The sequence below is a fragment of the Gobio gobio genome (assembly GCF_949357685.1).
Source record: "Gobio gobio genome assembly, chromosome: 10".
Taxonomy (NCBI): Eukaryota; Metazoa; Chordata; class Actinopteri; order Cypriniformes; family Gobionidae; genus Gobio; species Gobio gobio.
The window spans coordinates 54,033,637-54,053,327 of record NC_137116.1 but is presented as its reverse complement, the minus strand read 5'-3'; the positions used below and the strand labels follow the sequence as shown (position 1 = coordinate 54,053,327).

At 38.7% G+C, this 19,691-nt stretch overlaps 1 protein-coding gene across 2 annotated transcripts in view; it reads right to left on the bottom strand.

Moving 5' to 3' along the window:
- The window catches only part of hdac6 (histone deacetylase 6), a 66,963-nt gene that overhangs the window by 41,850 nt on the left and 5,422 nt on the right, over positions 1-19,691 (bottom strand). For both annotated transcript variants that reach the window (XR_013817372.1, XM_079828017.1), the window contains exons 5-7: positions 18,850-18,934; positions 18,721-18,761; positions 18,534-18,630 (exon numbers count right to left, since the gene is read on the bottom strand). Coding sequence is in view for 1 of the 2 variants with exons in the window: in XM_079828017.1 (XP_079684143.1) it covers positions 18,534-18,630; positions 18,721-18,761; positions 18,850-18,934 (223 nt within the window). In the remaining variant the exon portion in view is untranslated. The remainder of the gene's footprint in view (positions 1-18,533; positions 18,631-18,720; positions 18,762-18,849; positions 18,935-19,691) is intronic.

Below are 19,691 nucleotides of genomic sequence, written 5' to 3'. Positions count from 1 at the left end.
ACGCGTCAAAGCGCCAAAGCTTGATTTCATGTACATCACGACACTGGTTAACACTCTTTAAGTGCAAGTCGACTCGCCCACCGCTGACCGCCGGAAGTTTGTTATTTTAGTCTATAAAGTTTTAAATATGGATATTTTTCTTAATTTTTCTTACACAAACGCGCCACTTCGCTTCAGAAGGCCTTTATTAACCCCCGGAGCCGTGTGGAGCAGTTATATGATAGATAGATGCACTTTTATGGACTTCAAAACGGCCCATCAAGTCACTGGCATTATAAAACTTGGAAGAGCCAGGACATTTTTAATATAACTCTGATTGTGTTCGTCTGAGAGAAGAATGTCATACACACCTAGGATGACTTGAGGGAGAGTAAATTTTCATTTTTGGGTGAACTATCCCTTTAAATAACATATTTCAACATATTTTCATGACAAGCCCCATAAATATAATTTAATATGCTCAAATAGAATTTAAAAAGCTTATATTTAAGGCTGAACCCGCCAAAGTGCAAGTGCTATCGTGAGCGCATCTCAGGACACAGACTTCTAATGGCAGCTGCAGTGATGCTTTACCAATTGACTCTTTAATTTAAAGCTGCACTAGGTAAAAAAAATTCAGTAAAATATCCAAAAACCACTAGGCCAGTGTTATATATTTTGTTCAGTTGAGTACTTACAATATCCCACATTTTTCCAACTATTTGTAAATCGTGAGTAAATTGCTATTTTAACCGGGACGTGTGAGGGCGTGGCCTGTCGATGACATCATATCTGCGTTACCCTCGGTTTCTGGTTTTATTCTGCAGAAACGCTTTACTCTCACTGCAGTGTGAACAAGTGTCATAGCAGCCGCTGAGAGAACACACAGAGTAACGCCATCCCATCATCAACACACTCAGATGTGTCTAATATGATCAACAGAGCTGCGTTACCTCACACTCATGAGCGGAGGAGCGGAAGTGGCGACTGTGGCATAATAAAAGTCCCGCTGCTCGCGAGGCTTGTGTTGTGTTCATCTTATTAACAATCGCTCCAGCGGTTCCTCAGCTCCACAACACTCGCTCCTGCTCTGCTTCACTACAGTAACGTTAATAATCACATCCATGAACATGATTTCTGCCCGAGTCCTATCCTGATTCTTTCCCACCGGCTGTGAGCTGAAGACCACAAGATTCTGCGCTCAAACGTGACGTCATCAAACTACGCCTTTGTTTTGAACAGGTGACCTCTAGCGGACGGAAAAGTTACATAGTGCACCTTTAAAAGGCGGAACTTACAGTATTTTGCCTTTATTGCACTTTCTTCCACTCGTAATAATATGAGCAGTGTTGCCACAGTTACTTTGAAAAGTAATCTGATTACTCCTTTAAAAAGTAACTTAGTTACTTTACAGATTACTTGATTTTAAAAGTAACTAAGTTAGATTACAAGTTACTTTATTAGTTACATTCAGCAGCTGCCGACAACACCCCTGCCGCCTCAACATAGAAATGACAACCATTTTTGCCAACACTCACTTTATTGGAAGTGCATTTTTAACTGTAACATTCAAAATGTATCTCCTGACATTTTAAGTTTAAATTAAAAAATATTTCCTGGAAAAAAAAAACATGTTTAATAAAAAAAATGTATTGACTTCACTTAACATAAATACTCTCACTGAGACGCAAGAAGAAAGCAAAAATATATATTTTTAGTAAGGAAAATTACAAAAATAGTAACGCACAGTGACTTGGATAAGTTACTTTAATCTGATTACTGGTTTGGAAATAGTAACGTTACTGGAGTTACTAAGTTACTAAAGCCGCGTTTCCACCGCAGGAACTTTACCCCGGAACCAGGAACTTTGGGGGGGAACTCGGTGTGTTTCGACCGCAGGAACCAGGGTCTAAATGAAGTTCCGGGTAAATATTTCCCCCTCCAAACGGCCCTGCTTGCGAGGTGGGACTTTTCAAAAGTTCCCGAACTTTCGGGGGTGGGACTTGGGCGCTGAACATGCTGATTGGTTGAGCTCTCGCAGCTATTTTTTTTTCCACCGCCATATTTACAAGTCTTTTGCGAGGTGAGTTCCGTGGGTTTTGCGTTCAGTAAATATTTTTTTTTGCAACAATGGAGTTCAACAAAAAATTCGACCGATGGACCGACGACGAGGTTCAGGCTTTATTGAGCATATATGCGGAGGAGGACATCCAGCGGGAACTGGAAACGGCGACCCGCAATGAAAAGGTATAACTGAAGATATCGACTCGGTTCCAGTCACACTGGAAAACAGCGCAGAGAGAAGTTGAAGAAATTAGACAAGATTACAAGAAAATATAGCTGCAAGCAGCAATACCGGGGCCAAGCGCAAAGAAGAAGACAAGACATGCCAAAATGGCTGGCAGTGTCAGATCAACTGGAGCAATGAGCAATTAATCACGTTTTAAGATGATTTTAGGCAAAAGGCTGAAAAATGCATTGTAGTCTGAGAGTGTCAGACCAACTGCAACAATTAACAATTATACAGTTTAAGAAGATTAGGCAAAATGGCTGAAATATCATATATAGAGTCACTGATAATATAAGTTAATGGTTTATCACTTTTGACCAATAGGTGGCACAGTTACGAAATTGATGTGGTGTAGTCAGAATAAGGGAACAATGACACATGCAAAGTTTGATGCCAATATGTCAAAGCATTGCAGAGATACAGCCTCAAGAGTCATTTTGGCATCATGGCTCAACTTCGTCACTGCGGTTTACAAAAACGGTTTCATCTATTGATGCAAAATCCCTAACTTTTTGTTGACACAGTCTGAAGATGATACGATTCGATTTTGGTGGAAATTGGATAAACGGTCTAGGATGAGTTTGAAAAAGTAGGTTTTGATCAAATAAGAACATTGAGGACAGGATGTTTGACCAAATATGGCAAAATTAGTATCTATGTTCTCGGCATGAGCCAATAAATGTATTATGACCAGTTTCATTAAACTAGGCTAATTTAATAAAAAGTTATTAGCATGTTTGTAAATTTTGTTATAACCTCTGACCACAAGGTGGCACTGCCCCAAAACTTTTTGAGTACCTTCAAAGCATGGTGCGGAAGACCCATACCAAGTTTCGTAACGATAGACTAATGCGTTTGTAAAATATAGTATTTTAGCACATAATTCAAAATGGCCGAGAGCCAAAATGGCCGATTTGGTCAAATTGAATATCAGACGACTCGGCATGCCTTCCTGAATCTAACGAGACCACTTTTATGATTTTTGGACAAACGGTTCAAAAGTTATAAGCAAAAATAGCCATTTTTGTATCTCTGGACCAGTGGGTGGCGCTGCGCCGAAACGCTGCAAGTTGCCTCAAGTCATGCTTGTGATGACATGTACCAAGTTTGGATTGAACACGATAAAGCGTTGCGGAGATATAGCCTTAAGTGTGTTTTTGCAACCGCTACGTAAAATTTGTTTGCGCGTTTATCGCAAATGATTTGACGAATCAACTTGATTTCCAAGATTTTTTGTCAGCATGGTCTGAAGATGATCTGGTTCAATTTTCGTGCAAATCGGATGAACCGTCTAGGACGAGTTCGTAAAAGTAGGTTTTTCGGAAAATTCAAAATGGCGGGAAAATTTGTATGACCGAAAATGACGTCATAGGGTGCAATTGAATCGGCATGAGCCAATGAATGTATTATGACCAGTGTCATTATACTAAGCTAATTAAATCAAAAGTTATTAGCATTTTTGTCAAGTTTGTTATAACTTTTGACCACAAGGTGGCACTGCCCCAAAACTTGTTGAGTACCTTCAGGGCATGGAGTGGAAGTCACATACCGAGTTTAGTAACAATACACTAATGCATTTGTAAAATATAGCATTTTAGCACATAATTCAAAATGGCCGACAGCCAAAATGGTCGATATGGTAAAATTGAAAATCAGACAACTCGGCATGTCGTCCTGAATCTAACGAGACCACTTTTATGATTTTTGGACAAACGGTTCAGAAGTTATAAGCAAAAACAGCCATTTTTTGTATCTCCGGACCAGTAGGTGGCGCTGCGCCGAAACGCTGTAAGTTGCCTCAAGTCATGCTTGTGATGACATGTACCAAGTTTGGTTTGAATACGATAAAGCGTTTCGGAGATATAGCCTTAAGTGGGTTTTTGCAACCGCTACGTAAAATTTGTGTGCGCGTTTATCAAAAACGATTTGACAAATCAACTTGATTTGCAAGATTTTTTGTCAACATGGTCTGAAGATGATCTGGTTCAATTTTTCTACAAATCGGATGAACCGTCTAGGACGAGTTCGCAAAAGTAGGTTTTTCGGTTAATTAAAAATGGCGGGAAAATTATCATGGCGGAAAATGACGTCATAGGGTGCAATCGAATTGTCTTGAGCCAAGGAATCAGAAGAAAAAAGAATTTTGTTTCTAGCCCTTATGGTTCAAAAGTTATTAACATAAACATGAGTCCAATTTTGGACTGATGGTGGCGCTAGAGGGATTGAATTAGAGACTCCAAATTTGCTATGGAGACACTTCAGACCGTCCTCTATAAGTGTGCCAAATTTCATAACTTTTTACCATACGGTTCTATGGGCTGCCATAGACTTCGTGGCGGAAGAAGAAGAAGAAGAAGAAGAAGAAGATGAATAATAAATATAGCTGCAAGCAGCAATACCGGGGCCAAGCGCAAAGAAGAAGACAAGACATGCCAAAATGGCTGGCAGTGTCAGATCAACTGGAGCAATGAGCAATTAATCACGTTTTAAGATGATTTTAGGCAAAAGGCTGAAAAATGCATTGTAGTCTGAGAGTGTCAGACGAACTGCAACAATTAACAATTATACAGTTTAAGAAGATTAGGCAAAATGGCTGAAATATCATATATAGAGTCACTGATAATATAAGTTAATGGTTTATCACTTTTGACCAATAGGTGGCACAGTTACGAAATTGATGTGGTGTAGTCAGAATAAGGGAACAATGACACATGCAAAGTTTGATGCCAATATGTCAAAGCATTGCAGAGATACAGCCTCAAGAGTCATTTTGGCATCATGGCTCAACTTCGTCGCTGCGGTTTACAAAAACGGTTTCATCTATTGATGCAAAATCCCTAACTTTTTGTTGACATAGTCTGAAGATGATACGATTCGATTTTGGTGGAAATTGGATAAACGGTCTAGGATGAGTTTGAAAAAGTAGGTTTTGATCAAATAAGAACATTGAGGACAGGATGTTTGACCAAATATGGCAAAATTAGTATCTATGTTCTCGGCATGAGCCAATAAATGTATTATGACCAGTTTCAATATACTAGGCTAATTTAATCAAAAGTTATTAGCATTTTTGTCAAGTTTGTTATATCTTTTGACCACAAGGTGGCACTGCCCTAAAACTTTTTGAGTACCTTCAGGGCATAGCATGGAAGTCACATACCGAGTTTAGTAACAATATACTAATGCATTTGTAAAATATAGCATTTTTTGACAAAATTCAAAATGGCCGACAGCCAAAATGGCCGATATGGTAAAATTGAATATCAGACGACTCGGCATGCCGTCCTGAATGTAACGAGACCACTTTTATGATTTTTGGACAAACAGTTCAGAAGTTATAAGCAAAAATAGCCATTTTTCGTATCTCCGGACCAGTAGGTGGCGCTGCGCCGAAACGCTTTATGTTGCCTCAAGTCATGCTTGTGATGACATGTACCAAGTTTGGTTTGAATACGATAAAGCGTTGCGGAGATATTGCCTTAAGTGTGTTTTTGCAACCGCTACGTAAAATTTGTTTGCGCGTTTATCGCAAATGATTTGACGAATCAACTTGATTTGCAAGATTTTTTGTCAGCATGGTCTGAAGATGATCTGGTTCAATTTTCGTGCAAATCGGACAAACCGTCTAGGACGAGTTCGCAAAAGTAGGTTTTTTGGAAAATTAAATATGGCGGGGAAATTATCATGACCGAAAATGACGTCATAGGATGCAATCGAATCGGCATGAGCCAATGAATGTATTATGACCAGTTTCATTATACTAAACTAATTAAATCAAAAGTTATTAGCATTTTTGTCAAGTTTGTTATAACTTTTGACCACAAGGTGGCACTGCCCCAAAACTTTTTGAGTACCTTCAGGGCATGGAGTGGAAGTCACATACCGAGTTTAGTAACAATACACTAATGCATTTGTAAAATATAGCATTTTAGCACATAATTCAAAATGGCCGACAGCCAAAATGGCCGATATGGTAAAATTGAATATCAGACGACTCGGCATGCCGTCCTGAATCTAACGAGACTACTTTTATGATTTTTGGACAAACGGTTCAAATGGTATAAGCAAAAACAGCCATTTTTTGTATCTCCGGACCAGTAGGTGGCGCTGCGCCGAAACACTGCATGTAGCCTCAAGTCATGCTTGTGATGACATGTACCAAGTTTGGTTTGAATACGATAAAGCGTTGCGGAGATATTGCCTTAAGAGTGCTTTTGCAACCGCTACGTAAAATTTGTTTGCGCGTTTTTCGCAAATGATTTGACGAATCAACTTGATTTGCAAGATTTTTTGTCAGCATGGTCTGAAGATGATCTGGTTCAATTTTCGTGCAAATCGGATGAACCGTCTAGGACGAGTTCGCAAAAGTAGGTTTTTCGGTTAATTAAAAATGGCGGGAAAATTATTGTGACGGAAAATGACGTCATAGGGTGCAATCGAATTGTCTTGAGCCAAGGAATCAGAGGAAAAAAGAATTTTGTTTCTAGCCCTTATGGTTCAAAAGTTATTAGCATAAACATGAGTCTAATTTTGGACTGATGGTGGCGCTAGAGGGATTGAGTTAGAGACTCAAAATTTGCTATGGTGACATTTCAGACTGTCCTCTATTAGTGTGCCAAATTTCATAACTTTTTACCATACGGTTCTATGGGCTGCCATAGACTTCGTGGCGGAAGAAGAAGAAGAAGAAGAAGATGAATAATAATAATAATAGGAACGGGAACGGTTTCAATAGGTGCCTTCGCACCTTCGGTGCTTGGCCCCTAAATATAGCTGCAAGCAGCAATACCGGGGCCAAGCGCAAAGAAGAAGACAAGACATGCCAAAATGGCTGGCAGTGTCAGATCAACTGCAGCAATAAGAAATTAATCACGTTTTAAGATGATTTTAGGCAAAAGGCTGAAAATGCATTGTAGTCTTAGAGTGTCAGACCAACTGCAGCAATTAACAATTATACAGTTTAAGAAGATTAGGCAAAATGGCTGAAATATCATATATAGAGTCACTGATAATATAAGTTAATGTTTTATCACTTTTGACCAATAGGTGGCACAGTTATGAAATGTATGTGGTGTGGTCAGAATAAGGGAACAATGACACATGCAAAGTTTGATGCCAATATGTCAAAGCATTGCAGAGATACAGCCTCAAGAGTCATTTTGGCATCATGGCTCAACTTCGTCACTGCGGTTTACAAAAACGGTTTCATCTATTGATGCAAAATCCCTAACTTTTTGTTGACACAGTCTGAAGATGATACGATTCGATTTTGGTGGAAATTGGATAAACGGTCTAGGATGAGTTTGAAAAAGTAGGTTTTGATCAAATAAGAACATTGAGGACATGATGTTTGACCAAATATGGCAAAATTAGTATCTATGTTCTCGGCATGAGCCAATGACTGTATTATGACCAGTTTCATTAAACTAGGCTAATTTAATCAAAAGTTATTAGCATGTTTGTAAATTTTGTTATTACCTCTGACCACAAGGTGGCACTGCCCCAAAACTTTTTGAGTACCTTCAAAGCATGGTGCGGAAGACATTAATTTTGGACAAACAGTTCATAAGTTATAAGCAAAAATAGCCATTTTTTGTATTTCCGGACCAGTAGGTGGCGCTGCGCCGAAACGCTGCATGTTGCCTCAGGTCATGCTTGTGATGATATGTACCAAGATTGGTTTGAATACGATAAAGCGTTGTGGAGATATAGGCTTATGAGTGTTTTTGCAACCGCTACGCAAAATTTGTGTGCGCGTTTTTCGAAAACGATTTGACAAATCAACTTGATTTGCAAGATTTTTTGTCAGCATGGTCTGAAGATGATGTGGTTCAATTTCTGTGCAAATCGGACAAACCGTCTAGGACGAGTTCGCAAAAGTAGGTTTTTTGGAAAATTAAAAATGGCGGGAAATTATCATGACCGAAAATGACATCATAGGTTGCAATTGAATCGGCATGAGCCAATGACTCTATTATGACCAGTTTCAATATACTAGGCTAATTTAATCAAAAGTTATTAGCATTTTTGTCAAGTTTGTTATATCTTTTGACCACAAGGTGGCACTGCCCTAAAACTTTTTGAGTACCTTCAGGGCATAGCATGGAAGTCACATACTGAGTTTAGTAACAATATACTAATGCATTTGTAAAATATAGCATTTTTTGACAAAATTCAAAATGGCTCACAGCCAAAATGGCCGATATGGTAAAATTGAATATCAGACGACTCGGCATGCCGTCCTGAATGTAACGAGACCACTTTTATGATTTTTGGACAAACAGTTCAGAAGTTATAAGCAAAAATAGCAATTTTTCGTATCTCCGGACCAGTAGGTGGCGCTGCGCCGAAACGCTGTATGTTGCCTCAAGTCATGCTTGTGATGATATGTACCAAGTTTGGTTTGAATACGATAAAGCGTTGCGGAGATATTGCCTTAAGTGTGTTTTTGCAACCGCTACGTAAAATTTGTTTGCGCGTTTATCGCAAATGATTTGACGAATCAACTTGATTTGCAAGATTTTTTGTCAACATTGTCTGAAGATGATCTGGTTCAATTTTCGTGCAAATCGGATGAACCGTCTAGGACGAGTTCGTAAAAGTAGGTTTTTCGGAAAATTCAAAATGGCGGGAAAATTTTTATGACGGAAAATGACGTCATAGGGTGCCATCGAATCGTCTTGAGCCAAGGAATCAGAGGAAAAAAGAATTTAGTTTCTAGCCCTTATGGTTCAAAAGTTATTAGCATAAACATGAGTCAAATTTTGGACTGATGGTGGCGCTAGAGGGATTGAGTTTGAGACTCCAAATTTGCTACGGTGACATTTCAGACTGTCCTCTATTAGTGTGCCAAATTTCACAACTTTTTACCATACGGTTCTATGGGCTGCCATAGACTTCGTGGCGGAAGAAGAAGAAGAAGAAGAAGAAGAAGAAGAAGAAGATGAATAATAATAATAAGAACGGGAACGGTTTCAATAGGTGCCTTCGCACCTTCGGTGCTTGGCCCCTAAATATAGCTGCAAGCAGCAATACCGGGGCCAAGCGCAAAGAAGAAGACAAGACATGCCAAAATGGCTGGCAGTGTTCGATCAACTGGAGCAATGAGCAATTAATCACGTTTTAAGATGATTTTAGGCAAAAGGCTGAAAAATGCATTGTAGTCTGAGAGTGTCAGACCAACTGCAACAATTAACAATTATACAGTTTAAGAAGATTAGGCAAAATGGCTGAAATATCATATATAGAGTCACTGATAATATAAGTTAATGGTTTATCACTTTTGACCAATAGGTGGCACAGTTACGAAATTGATGTGGTGTAGTCAGAATAAGGGAACAATGACACATGCAAAGTTTGATGCCAATATGTCAAAGCATTGCAGAGATACAGCCTCAAGAGTCATTTTGGCATCATGGCTCAACTTCGTCACTGCGGTTTACAAAAACGGTTTCATCTATTGATGCAAAATCCCTAACTTTTTGTTGACATAGTCTGAAGATGATACGATTCGATTTTGGTGGAAATTGGATAAACGGTCTAGGATGAGTTTGAAAAAGTAGGTTTTGATCAAATAAGAACATTGAGGACAGGATGTTTGACCAAATATGGCAAAATTAGTATCTATGTTCTCGGCATGAGCCAATAAATGTATTATGACCAGTTTCATTAAACTAGGCTAATTTAATCAAAAGTTATTAGCATGTTTGTAAATTTTGTTATAACCTCTGACCACAAGGTGGCACTGCCCCAAAACTTTTTGAGTACCTTCAAAGCATGGTGCGGAAGACCCATACCAAGTTTCGTAACGATAGACTAATGCGTTTGTAAAATATAGTATTTTAGCACATAATTCAAAATGGCCGAGAGCCAAAATGGCCGATATGGTAAAATTGAATATCAGACAACTCTGAATACCGTCCTGAATCTAACGAGACAACTTTTATGATTTTTGGACAAACAGTTCAAAAGTTATAAGCAAAAATAGCCATTTTTTGTATCTCCGGGCCAGTAGGTGGCGCTGCGCCGAAACGCTGCAAGTTGCCTCAAGTCATGCTTGTGATGACATGTACCAAGTTTGGTTTGAATACGATAAAGCATTGTGGAGATATAGCCTTATGAGTGTTTTTGCAACCGCTACGTAAAATTTGTGTGCACGTTTATCGAAAACGATTTGACAAATCAACTTGATTTGCAAGATTTTTTGTCAGCAAGGTCTGAAGATGATCTGGTTCAATTTCTGTGCAAATCGGACAAACCGTCTAGGACGAGTTCGCAAAAGTAGGTTTTTTGGAAAATTAAATATGGCGGGGAAATTATCATGACCGAAAATGACGTCATAGGATGCAATTGAATCGGCATGAGCCAATGAATGTATTATGACAAGTTTCATTATACTAAGCTAATTAAATCAAAAGTTATTAGCATTTTTGTCAAGTTTGTTATAACTTTTGACCACAAGGTGGCACTGCCCCAAAACTTTTTGAGTACCTTCAGGGCATGGAGTGGAAGTCACATACCGAGTTTAGTAACAATACACTAATGCATTTGTAAAATATAGCATTTTAGCACATAATTCAAAATGGCCGACAGCCAAAATGGGCGATATGGTAAAATTGAATATCAGACGACTCGGCATGCCGTCCTGAATCTAACGAGACCACTTTTATGATTTTTGGACAAACGGTTCAAAAGTTATAAGCAAAAACAGCCATTTTTTGTATCTCCGGACCAGTAGGTGGCGCTGCGCCGAAACACTGCATGTTGCCTCAAGTCATGCTTGTGATGACATGTACCAAGTTTGGTTTGAATACGATAAAGCGTTGCGGAGATATTGCCTTAAGTGTGTTTTTGCAACCGCTACGTAAAATTTGTTTGCGCGTTTATCGCAAATGATTTGACGAATCAACTTGATTTGCAAGATTTTTTGTCAGCATGGTCTGAAGATGATCTGGTTCAATTTTCGTGCAAATCGGATGAACCGTCTAGGACGAGTTCGTAAAAGAAGGTTTTTCGAAAAATTCAAAATGGCGGGAAAATTTTTATGACGGAAAATGACGTCATAGGGTGCAATCGAATCGTCTTGAGCAAAGGAATCAGAGGAAAAAAGAATTTTGTTTCTAGCCCTTATGGTTCAAAAGTTATTAGCATAAACATAAGTCACATTTTGGACTGATGGTGGCGCTAGAGGGATTGAGTTTGAGACTCCAAATTTGCTACGGTGACATTTCAGACTGTCCTCTATTAGTGTGCCAAGTTTCACAACTTTTTACCATACGGTTCTATGGGCTGCCATAGACTTTGTGGCGGAAGAAGAAGAAGAAGATGAATAAATATAGCTGCAAGCAGCAATACCGGGGCCAAGCGCAAAGAAGAAGACAAGACATGCCAAAATGGCTGGCAGTGTTCGATCAACTGGAGCAATGAGCAATTAATCACGTTTTAAGATGATTTTAGGCAAAAGGCTGAAAAATGCATTGTAGTCTGACAGTGTCAGACCAACTGCATCAATGAACAATTATACAGTTTAAGAAGATTAGGCAAAATGGCTGAAATATCATATATAGAGTCACTGATAATATAAGTTAATGGTTTATCACTTTTGACCAATAGGTGGCACAGTTACGAAATGTATGTGGTGTGGTCAGAATAAGGGAACAATGACACATGCAAAGTTTGATGCCAATATGTCAAAGCATTGCAGAGATACAGCCTCAAGAGTCATTTTGGCATCATGCCTCAAATTTGTCGCTGCGGTTTACAAAAACGGTTTCATCTATTGATGCAAAATCCCTAACTTTTTGTTGACACAGTCTGAAGATGATATGATTCAATTTTGGTGGAAATTGGACAAACGGTCTAGGATGAGTTTGAAAAAGTAGATTTTGATCAAATAAGAACATTGAGGACAGGATGTTTGACCAAATATGGCAAAATTAGTATCTATGTTCTCGGCATGAGCCAATAAATGTATTATGACCAGTTTCTTTAAACTAGGCTAATTTAATCAAATGTTATTAGCATGTTTGTAAATTTTGTTATAACCTCTGACCACAAGGTGGCACTGCCCCAAAACTTTTTGAGTACCTTCAAAGCATGGTGCGGAAGACCCATACCAAGTTTCGTAACGATAGACTAATGCGTTTGTAAAATATAGTATTTTAACACATAATTCAAAATAGCCGAGAGCCAAAATGGCCGATATGGTAAAATTGAAAATCAGACAACTCTGAATACCGTCCTGAATGTAACGAGACCACTTTTATGATTTTTGGACAAACAGTTCAGAAGTTATAAGCAAAAATTGCAATTTTTCGTATCTCCGGACCAGTAGGTGGCGCTGCGCCGAAACGCTGTATGTTGCCTCAAGTCATGCTTGTGATGACATGTACCAAGATTGGTTTGAATACGATAAAGCGTTGTGGAGATATAGGCTTATGAGTGTTTTTGCAACCGCTACGCAAAATTTGTGTGCGCGTTTATCGAAAACGATTTGACAAATCAACTTGATTTGCAAGATTTTTTGTCAGCATGGTCTGAAGATGATCTGGTTCAATTTTCGTGCAAATCGGACAAACCGTCTAGGACGAGTTCGTAAAAGTAGGTTTTTTGGAAAATTAAAAATGGCGGGGAAATTATCATGACCGAAAATGACATCATAGGTTGCAATTGAATCGGCATGAGCCAATGACTCTATTATGACCAGTTTCAATATACTAGGCTAATTTAATTAAAAGTTATTAGCATTTTTGTCAAGTTTGTTATATCTTTTGACCACAAGGTGGCACTGCCCTAAAACTTTTTGAGTACCTTCAGGGCATAGCAAGGAAGTCACATACCGAGTTTAGTAACAATATACTAATGCATTTGTAAAATATCGCATTTTTTGACAAAATTCAAAATGGCCGACAGCCAAAATGGCCGATATGGTAAAATTGAATATCAGACGACTCGGCATGCCGTCCTGAATGTAACGAGACCACTTTTATGATTTTTGGACAAACAGTTCAGAAGTTATAAGCAAAAATAGCAATTTTTCGTATCTCCGGACCAGTAGGTGGCGCTGCGCCGAAACGCTGTATGTTGCCTCAAGTCATGCTTGTGATGACATGTACCAAGTTTGGTTTAAATACGATAAAGCGTTGCGGAGATATTGCCTTAAGAGTGTTTTTGCAACCGCTACGTAAAATTTGTTTGCGCGTTTATCGCAAATGATTTGACGAATCAACTTGATTTGCAAGATTTTTTGTCAGCATGGTCTGAAGATGATCTGGATCAATTTTCGTGCAAATCGGATGAACCGTCTAGGACGAGTTCGTAAAAGTAGGTTTTTCGGAAAATTAAAAATGGCGGGAAAATTTTTATGACGGAAAATGACGTCATAGGGTGCAATCGAATCGCCTTGAGCCAAGGAATCAGAGGAAAAAAGAATTTTGTTTCTAGCCCTTATGGTTCAAAAGTTATTAGCATAAACATGAGTCAAATTTTGGACTGATGGTGGCGCTAGAGGGATTGAGTTTGAGACTCCAAATTTGCTACGGTGACATTTCAGACTGTCCTCTATTAGTGTGCCAAATTTCACAACTTTTTACCATACGGTTCTATGGGCTGCCATAGACTTCGTGGCGGAAGAAGAAGAAGAAGATGAATAAATATAGCTGCAAGCAGCAATACCGGGGCCAAGCGCAAAGAAGAAGACAAGACATGCCAAAATGGCTGGCAGTGTCAGATCAACTGGAGCAATGAGCAATTAATCACGTTTTAAGATGATTTTAAGCAAAAGGCTGAAAATGCATTGTAGTCTGAGAGTGTCAGACCAACTGCAACAATTAACAATTATACAGTTTAAGAAGATTAGGCAAAATGGCTGAAATATCATATATTGAGTCACTGATAATGTAAGTTAATGGTTTATCACTTTTGACCAATAGGTGGCACAAATACGAAATTGATGTGGTGTGGTCAGAATAAGGGAACAATGACACATGCAAAGTTTGATGCCAATATGTCAAAGCATTGCAGAGATACAGCCTCAAGAGTAATTTTGGCATAATGGCTCAACTTCGTCGCTGCGGTTTACAAAAACGGTTTCATCTATTGATGCAAAATCCCTAACTTTTTGTTGACACAGTCTGAAGATGATACGATTCGATTTTGGTGGAAATTGGACAAACGGTCTAGGAGGAGTTTGAAAAAGTAGGTTTTGATCAAATAAGAACATTGAGGACAGGATGTTTGACCAAATATGGAAAAATTAGTATCTCTGTTCTCGGCATGAGCCAATGACTGTATTATGACCAGTTTCATTAAACTAGGCTAATTTAATCAAAAGTTATTAGCATGTTTGTAAATTTTGTTATAACCTCTGACCACAAGGTGGCACTGCCCCAAAACGTTTTGAGTACCTTCAAAGCATGGTGCGGAAGACATGATTTTTGGACAAACAGTTCAAAAGTTATAAGCAAAAATAGCCATTTTTGTATCTCCGGACCAGTAGGTGGCGCTGCGCCGAAACACTGCATGTTGCTTCAGGTCATGCTTGTGATGACATATACCAAGATTGGTTTGAATACGATAAAGCGTTGTGGAGATATAGGCTTATGAGTGTTTTTGCAACCACTACGCAAAATTTGTGTGCGCGTTTATCGAAAACGATTTGACAAATCAACTTGATTTGCAAGATTTTTTGTCAGCATGGTCTGAAGATGATCTGGTTCAATTTTCGTGCAAATCGGACAAACCGTCTAGGACGAGTTCGTAAAAGTAGGTTTTTTGGAAAATTAAAAATGGCGGGGAAATTATCATGACCGAAAATGACATCATAGGTTGCAATTGAATCGGCATGAGCCAATGACTCTATTATGACCAGTTTCAATATACTAGGCTAATTTAATCAAAAGTTATTAGCATTTTTGTCAAGTTTGTTATATCTTTTGACCACAAGGTGGCACTGCCCGAAAACTTTTTGAGTACCTTCAGGGCATAGCAAGGAAGTCACATACCGAGTTTAGTAACAATACACTAATGCATTTGTAAAATATAGCATTTTTTGACAAAATTCAAAATGGCCGACAGGCAAAATGGCCGATATGGTAAAATTGAATATCAGACGACTCGGCATGCCGTCCTGAATGTAACGAGACCACTTTTATGATTTTTGGACAAACAGTTCAGAAGTTATAAGCAAAAATAGCAATTTTTCGTATCTCCGGACCAGTAGGTGGCGCTGCGCCAAAACGCTGGATGTTGCCTCAAGTCATGCTTGTAATGACATGTACCAAGTTTGGTTTGAATACGATAAAGCGTTGCGGAGATATTGCCTTAAGAGTGTTTTTGCAACCGCTACGTAAAATTTGTTTGCGCGTTTATCGCAAATGATTTGACGAATCAACTTGATTTGCAAGATTTTTTGTCAACATTGTCTGAAGATGATCTGGTTCAATTTTCGTGCAAATCGGATGAACCGTCTAGGACGAGTTCGTAAAAGTAGGTTTTTCGGAAAATTCAAAATGGCGGGAAAATTTTTATGACGGAAAATGACGTCATAGGGTGCAATCGAATCGTCTTGAGCCAAGGAATCAGAGGAAAAAAGAATTTTGTTTCTAGCCCTTATGGTTCAAAAGTTATTAGCATAAACATGAGTCAAATTTTGGACTGATGGTGGCGCTAGAGGGATTGAGTTTGAGACTCCAAATTTGCTACGGTGACATTTCAGACTGTCCTCTATTAGTGTGCCAAATTTCACAACTTTTTACCATACGGTTCTATGGGCTGCCATAGACTTCGTGGCGGAAGAAGAAGAAGAAGAAGATGAATAATAATAATAAGAACGGGAACGGTTTCAATAGGTGCCTTCGCACCTTCGGTGCTTGGCCCCTAATAATAATAAGAACGGGAACGGTTTCAATAGGTGCCTTCGCACCTTCGGTGCTTGGCCCCTAATAATAATAAGAACGGGAACGGTTTCAATAGGTGCCTTCGCACCTTCGGTGCTTGGCCCCTAATAATAAGAACGGGAACGGTTTCAATAGGTGCCTTCGCACCTTCGGTGCTTGGCCCCTAATTAAAGGATCATAACAACCGGAGCGGTTCCGACCGCCTGGACGAGTTGCTGGGACACAGACCGTCCTTTTCTGGCGCAGCGGTAACGAAAGACTCGGCTAGTGCGTTGTTGGAAACCATCCAGGAATCCGAGTGGGTTGAAGGTAAGTTAAATATATCATCTTGGTATCATCTATTAAACTCGTTGCAGTGTTTAAACACGTTGCAGTAACTTTTTTCAACGTGCTTTTCCAGGTGTAACGAGTGGCCCTGATGAATCGCAGGCAACGGAGACCAGCGTATTTTCCCCCGCGGTCACCAGTACGTTATAAAGCTGACAAAAATGTGTATATATTTAAAAACTGATGTGTAATCCTTAATGGTTTTGTTGTTTTTAATTGTAAACTTAAATTGCCCATGATAAAAATTGCACACTGGGCATTGTTCAAGCTGGGCAAACAATTGTTCATTATTTGTAGTGAAAACACTTTAAATAATTAATTGATGGTTTCTATTGTTTCATGGTTGCCTTGTGTATTAATTTCCATGTGTTTCTGTGCAATTTTTCTACTTAGAGAAAAGGAAAAGGGACTGTGACTTTCTTGATGCACTGAGGGACATGGAGGATGCTAACCCTGCAGCATGGACAAGAACTGACCAATATATGCAGCTGTTACTGGATGGCCAGGCCGAGGAGAGATGAGGAGGCAAGAGTTGGCATTCCACCAGTCAGAAGCGGAAGAAAGCAGACGGCAGCAGAGGGACTTTCAGACCGGGTTTCTGTCTGTTCTTGGACAGTTTGTCCAGTTGTTCAAGAAGTAGCCACAATGACCAGCCGCTTGAATGAAGCATTTGCACTACCACATTTGTACTTTATATATTGTACGTGTTGGCACAGCTCTTGGACAGGTTACTGAAAAATACACTTTTTTTATATTGTTGTTTTCACATTTTATATTTTCATTTTATTGTTCTAGTAATTTATTTGTCTTTGCACACTTTTATTTTAATTTTGTAAGAACTAATCTGTCTAAAATAAAGTAAAATGTGTAAAATGTCACTGTGTCTTTAATTTCCACATTCTAACTATATAACCACATTCTAATTGTATTCATATAGTGTAGGAAGCAAATAAAAGGGCTGCTGCTCGCAAGTCTTTCTGAATATGCACATAAGCATATCTAGAAAACCCAAATATTATATTTTTAAATGTATAACTATGTGAATGTAGTATAATAACTTATAACCACAACTTAAGTGAAGCCATAAGTGTGGTCCTGCTTCATTTCAAATTTGAGGAAGAAGTCTCTAATATTATGCATTTAATGAAGCATATTGTAATACTAACCCTAACCCTAACCCTAACCCTAACCCTTTTTTTTGTGAATGTTAAGAGATGTTATTGTGATAAAAAATAAAATACTTGCAGTCTAGTACCTAATCTTTCAACCGCTTAATTCAGTCTATTGTTTTCATTCAATTAACTTTTCACACATCTGTCATGAATGACTGAAACCTCATTATCCTTTTATAGAAAATGTTTTGTTTTGGAATTGAGCTATTACAACACATTCAGATTTTGGATTGCCCATCATCCCATTTTGCATTAAAATGGTCAAACCAGGTGAAAGTGCACGTTTAAATAAGCAGTGTTGGTAATGTGTGTACATATAATCAGCAAAAGCAGCGCTGCTTGCATCTCCTACACTTGTTATTGTTGCAGACAGTATCGCGCAAAAGTGATTCATGTCCGTCGGTGACTGGGAGGAGCAGTCGCGCGCATTCCCACGTCACCGGACTAATTTGCCTAATCTCCCCGGTACTTTAGACCGCGGTGGAAACGCAGATTGTAGCAGGTCTGGGGGAGAAAAAGTTCCTGGTACAAATAGTTCCGGGTAATTTCGGTGGAAACGCGGCTTATGTAACGTGTTACTAGCATCACTGAATATGAGTGCATCGTCTTTTATCTATATATGAAACATTGAAGCCTTTTATCATGTTGCTGTTGTCATCATTTGATAAAGGAAAAGAGCCAGAGGCGCTACAGATATTATTTTATCACATTGATTCATGATTAAGAACATCCCTATATTGGTTGGTGAATACGGTCAATACTGATTTCATGTTGACTTCATATCAAAAATATCAATGCATGTATTGGATTAGGATTGTGATTTGATGAACAATTAAAATTTGGAACTGGAAAAGACATTAGGTGACTTACAGGATGCAGGTAGACGGAGTCGTATTTATCAGAGAGAGTCTTCAGCTCCTCTTCTGTCATGTTCGCTGTGGATTTCATCAGCTCTACATAATCCTTCCTATCATACACAACACATTTCCCCTCACATAAGATCATCATAAAACAAAACCCACCCAATAAACAGCATCAATCTTGCGTATAAACTTACGTATGAACGAGTAATAGCTCATCTTCTGATACAGCTCTGGCCTGAAACACAAAGTTAAACTATTTAAAACTGCTCAAAGACAGGAGGAATTCGAAATAATAAATAATATGACTACAGAAGTGTCTCTACCTCTACTCGTACACAGCGTCCCAGAAAACCCTCCGTCTCCAGTGCCTCCATTACAGAGCTCACTCTCGCTGGACACTCAGGGTGACTGAACACACAACAATCCAATCCGCTGTTATATAAGAACTTTAACAATCCAATACTAAGTACACATAGTATTGTACGTGAAATTAAATATCAGGAATAAGTGCAGCATTTATTGATGAATTTCACTTGGATATATGTCACAATAGCGAAGAAAATATTATTAACTTGTTTCATGCCAACGCATGAGTTTTCTTTATTGAAATTAAAAATGAGTTGACAGAATTTTCCATTTTAAGTGAAGTACTATAGTGAATAATAATTTAATGGAACACGCCACTATTTTTTAAAATAGGCCCATTTTCTGACTCCCCTACCGTTAAAGCTACACTGCGTAACTTTTTTAGTTTATTCTTAGCTAAAAACACTGAGTTCTTTCAAAAATATATGTGCTCATTAATGTATATTTACTTCTTTCAAGTAATAAAGTATTCTTGTAAGTTTATAATATGCCATTGAAAATACATACGGGTGAGGGTTCGAATGCAGGTCGCCATGTTGCCCCTCCATCTTGAAAGTACATTAGCCAAAGAGGGACATATCCGTAAATTCAAGCTTCGCCTTTCACGTTTTAACACTCGATGGCACCGTGTCGAATGTGGACGAGGTCGAACTGGAAGCCATGTTAATCTTGGACTAAGGGCGTTTTCACACCTGAAAGTCCGCACCAAGGTCCGAACCGAAGTTCATGTTTTGATACTTTTTATACATTCGGTTAGTTTTGATTTGGTTTCACATTGCAATTATGCGAGCGCACTAAA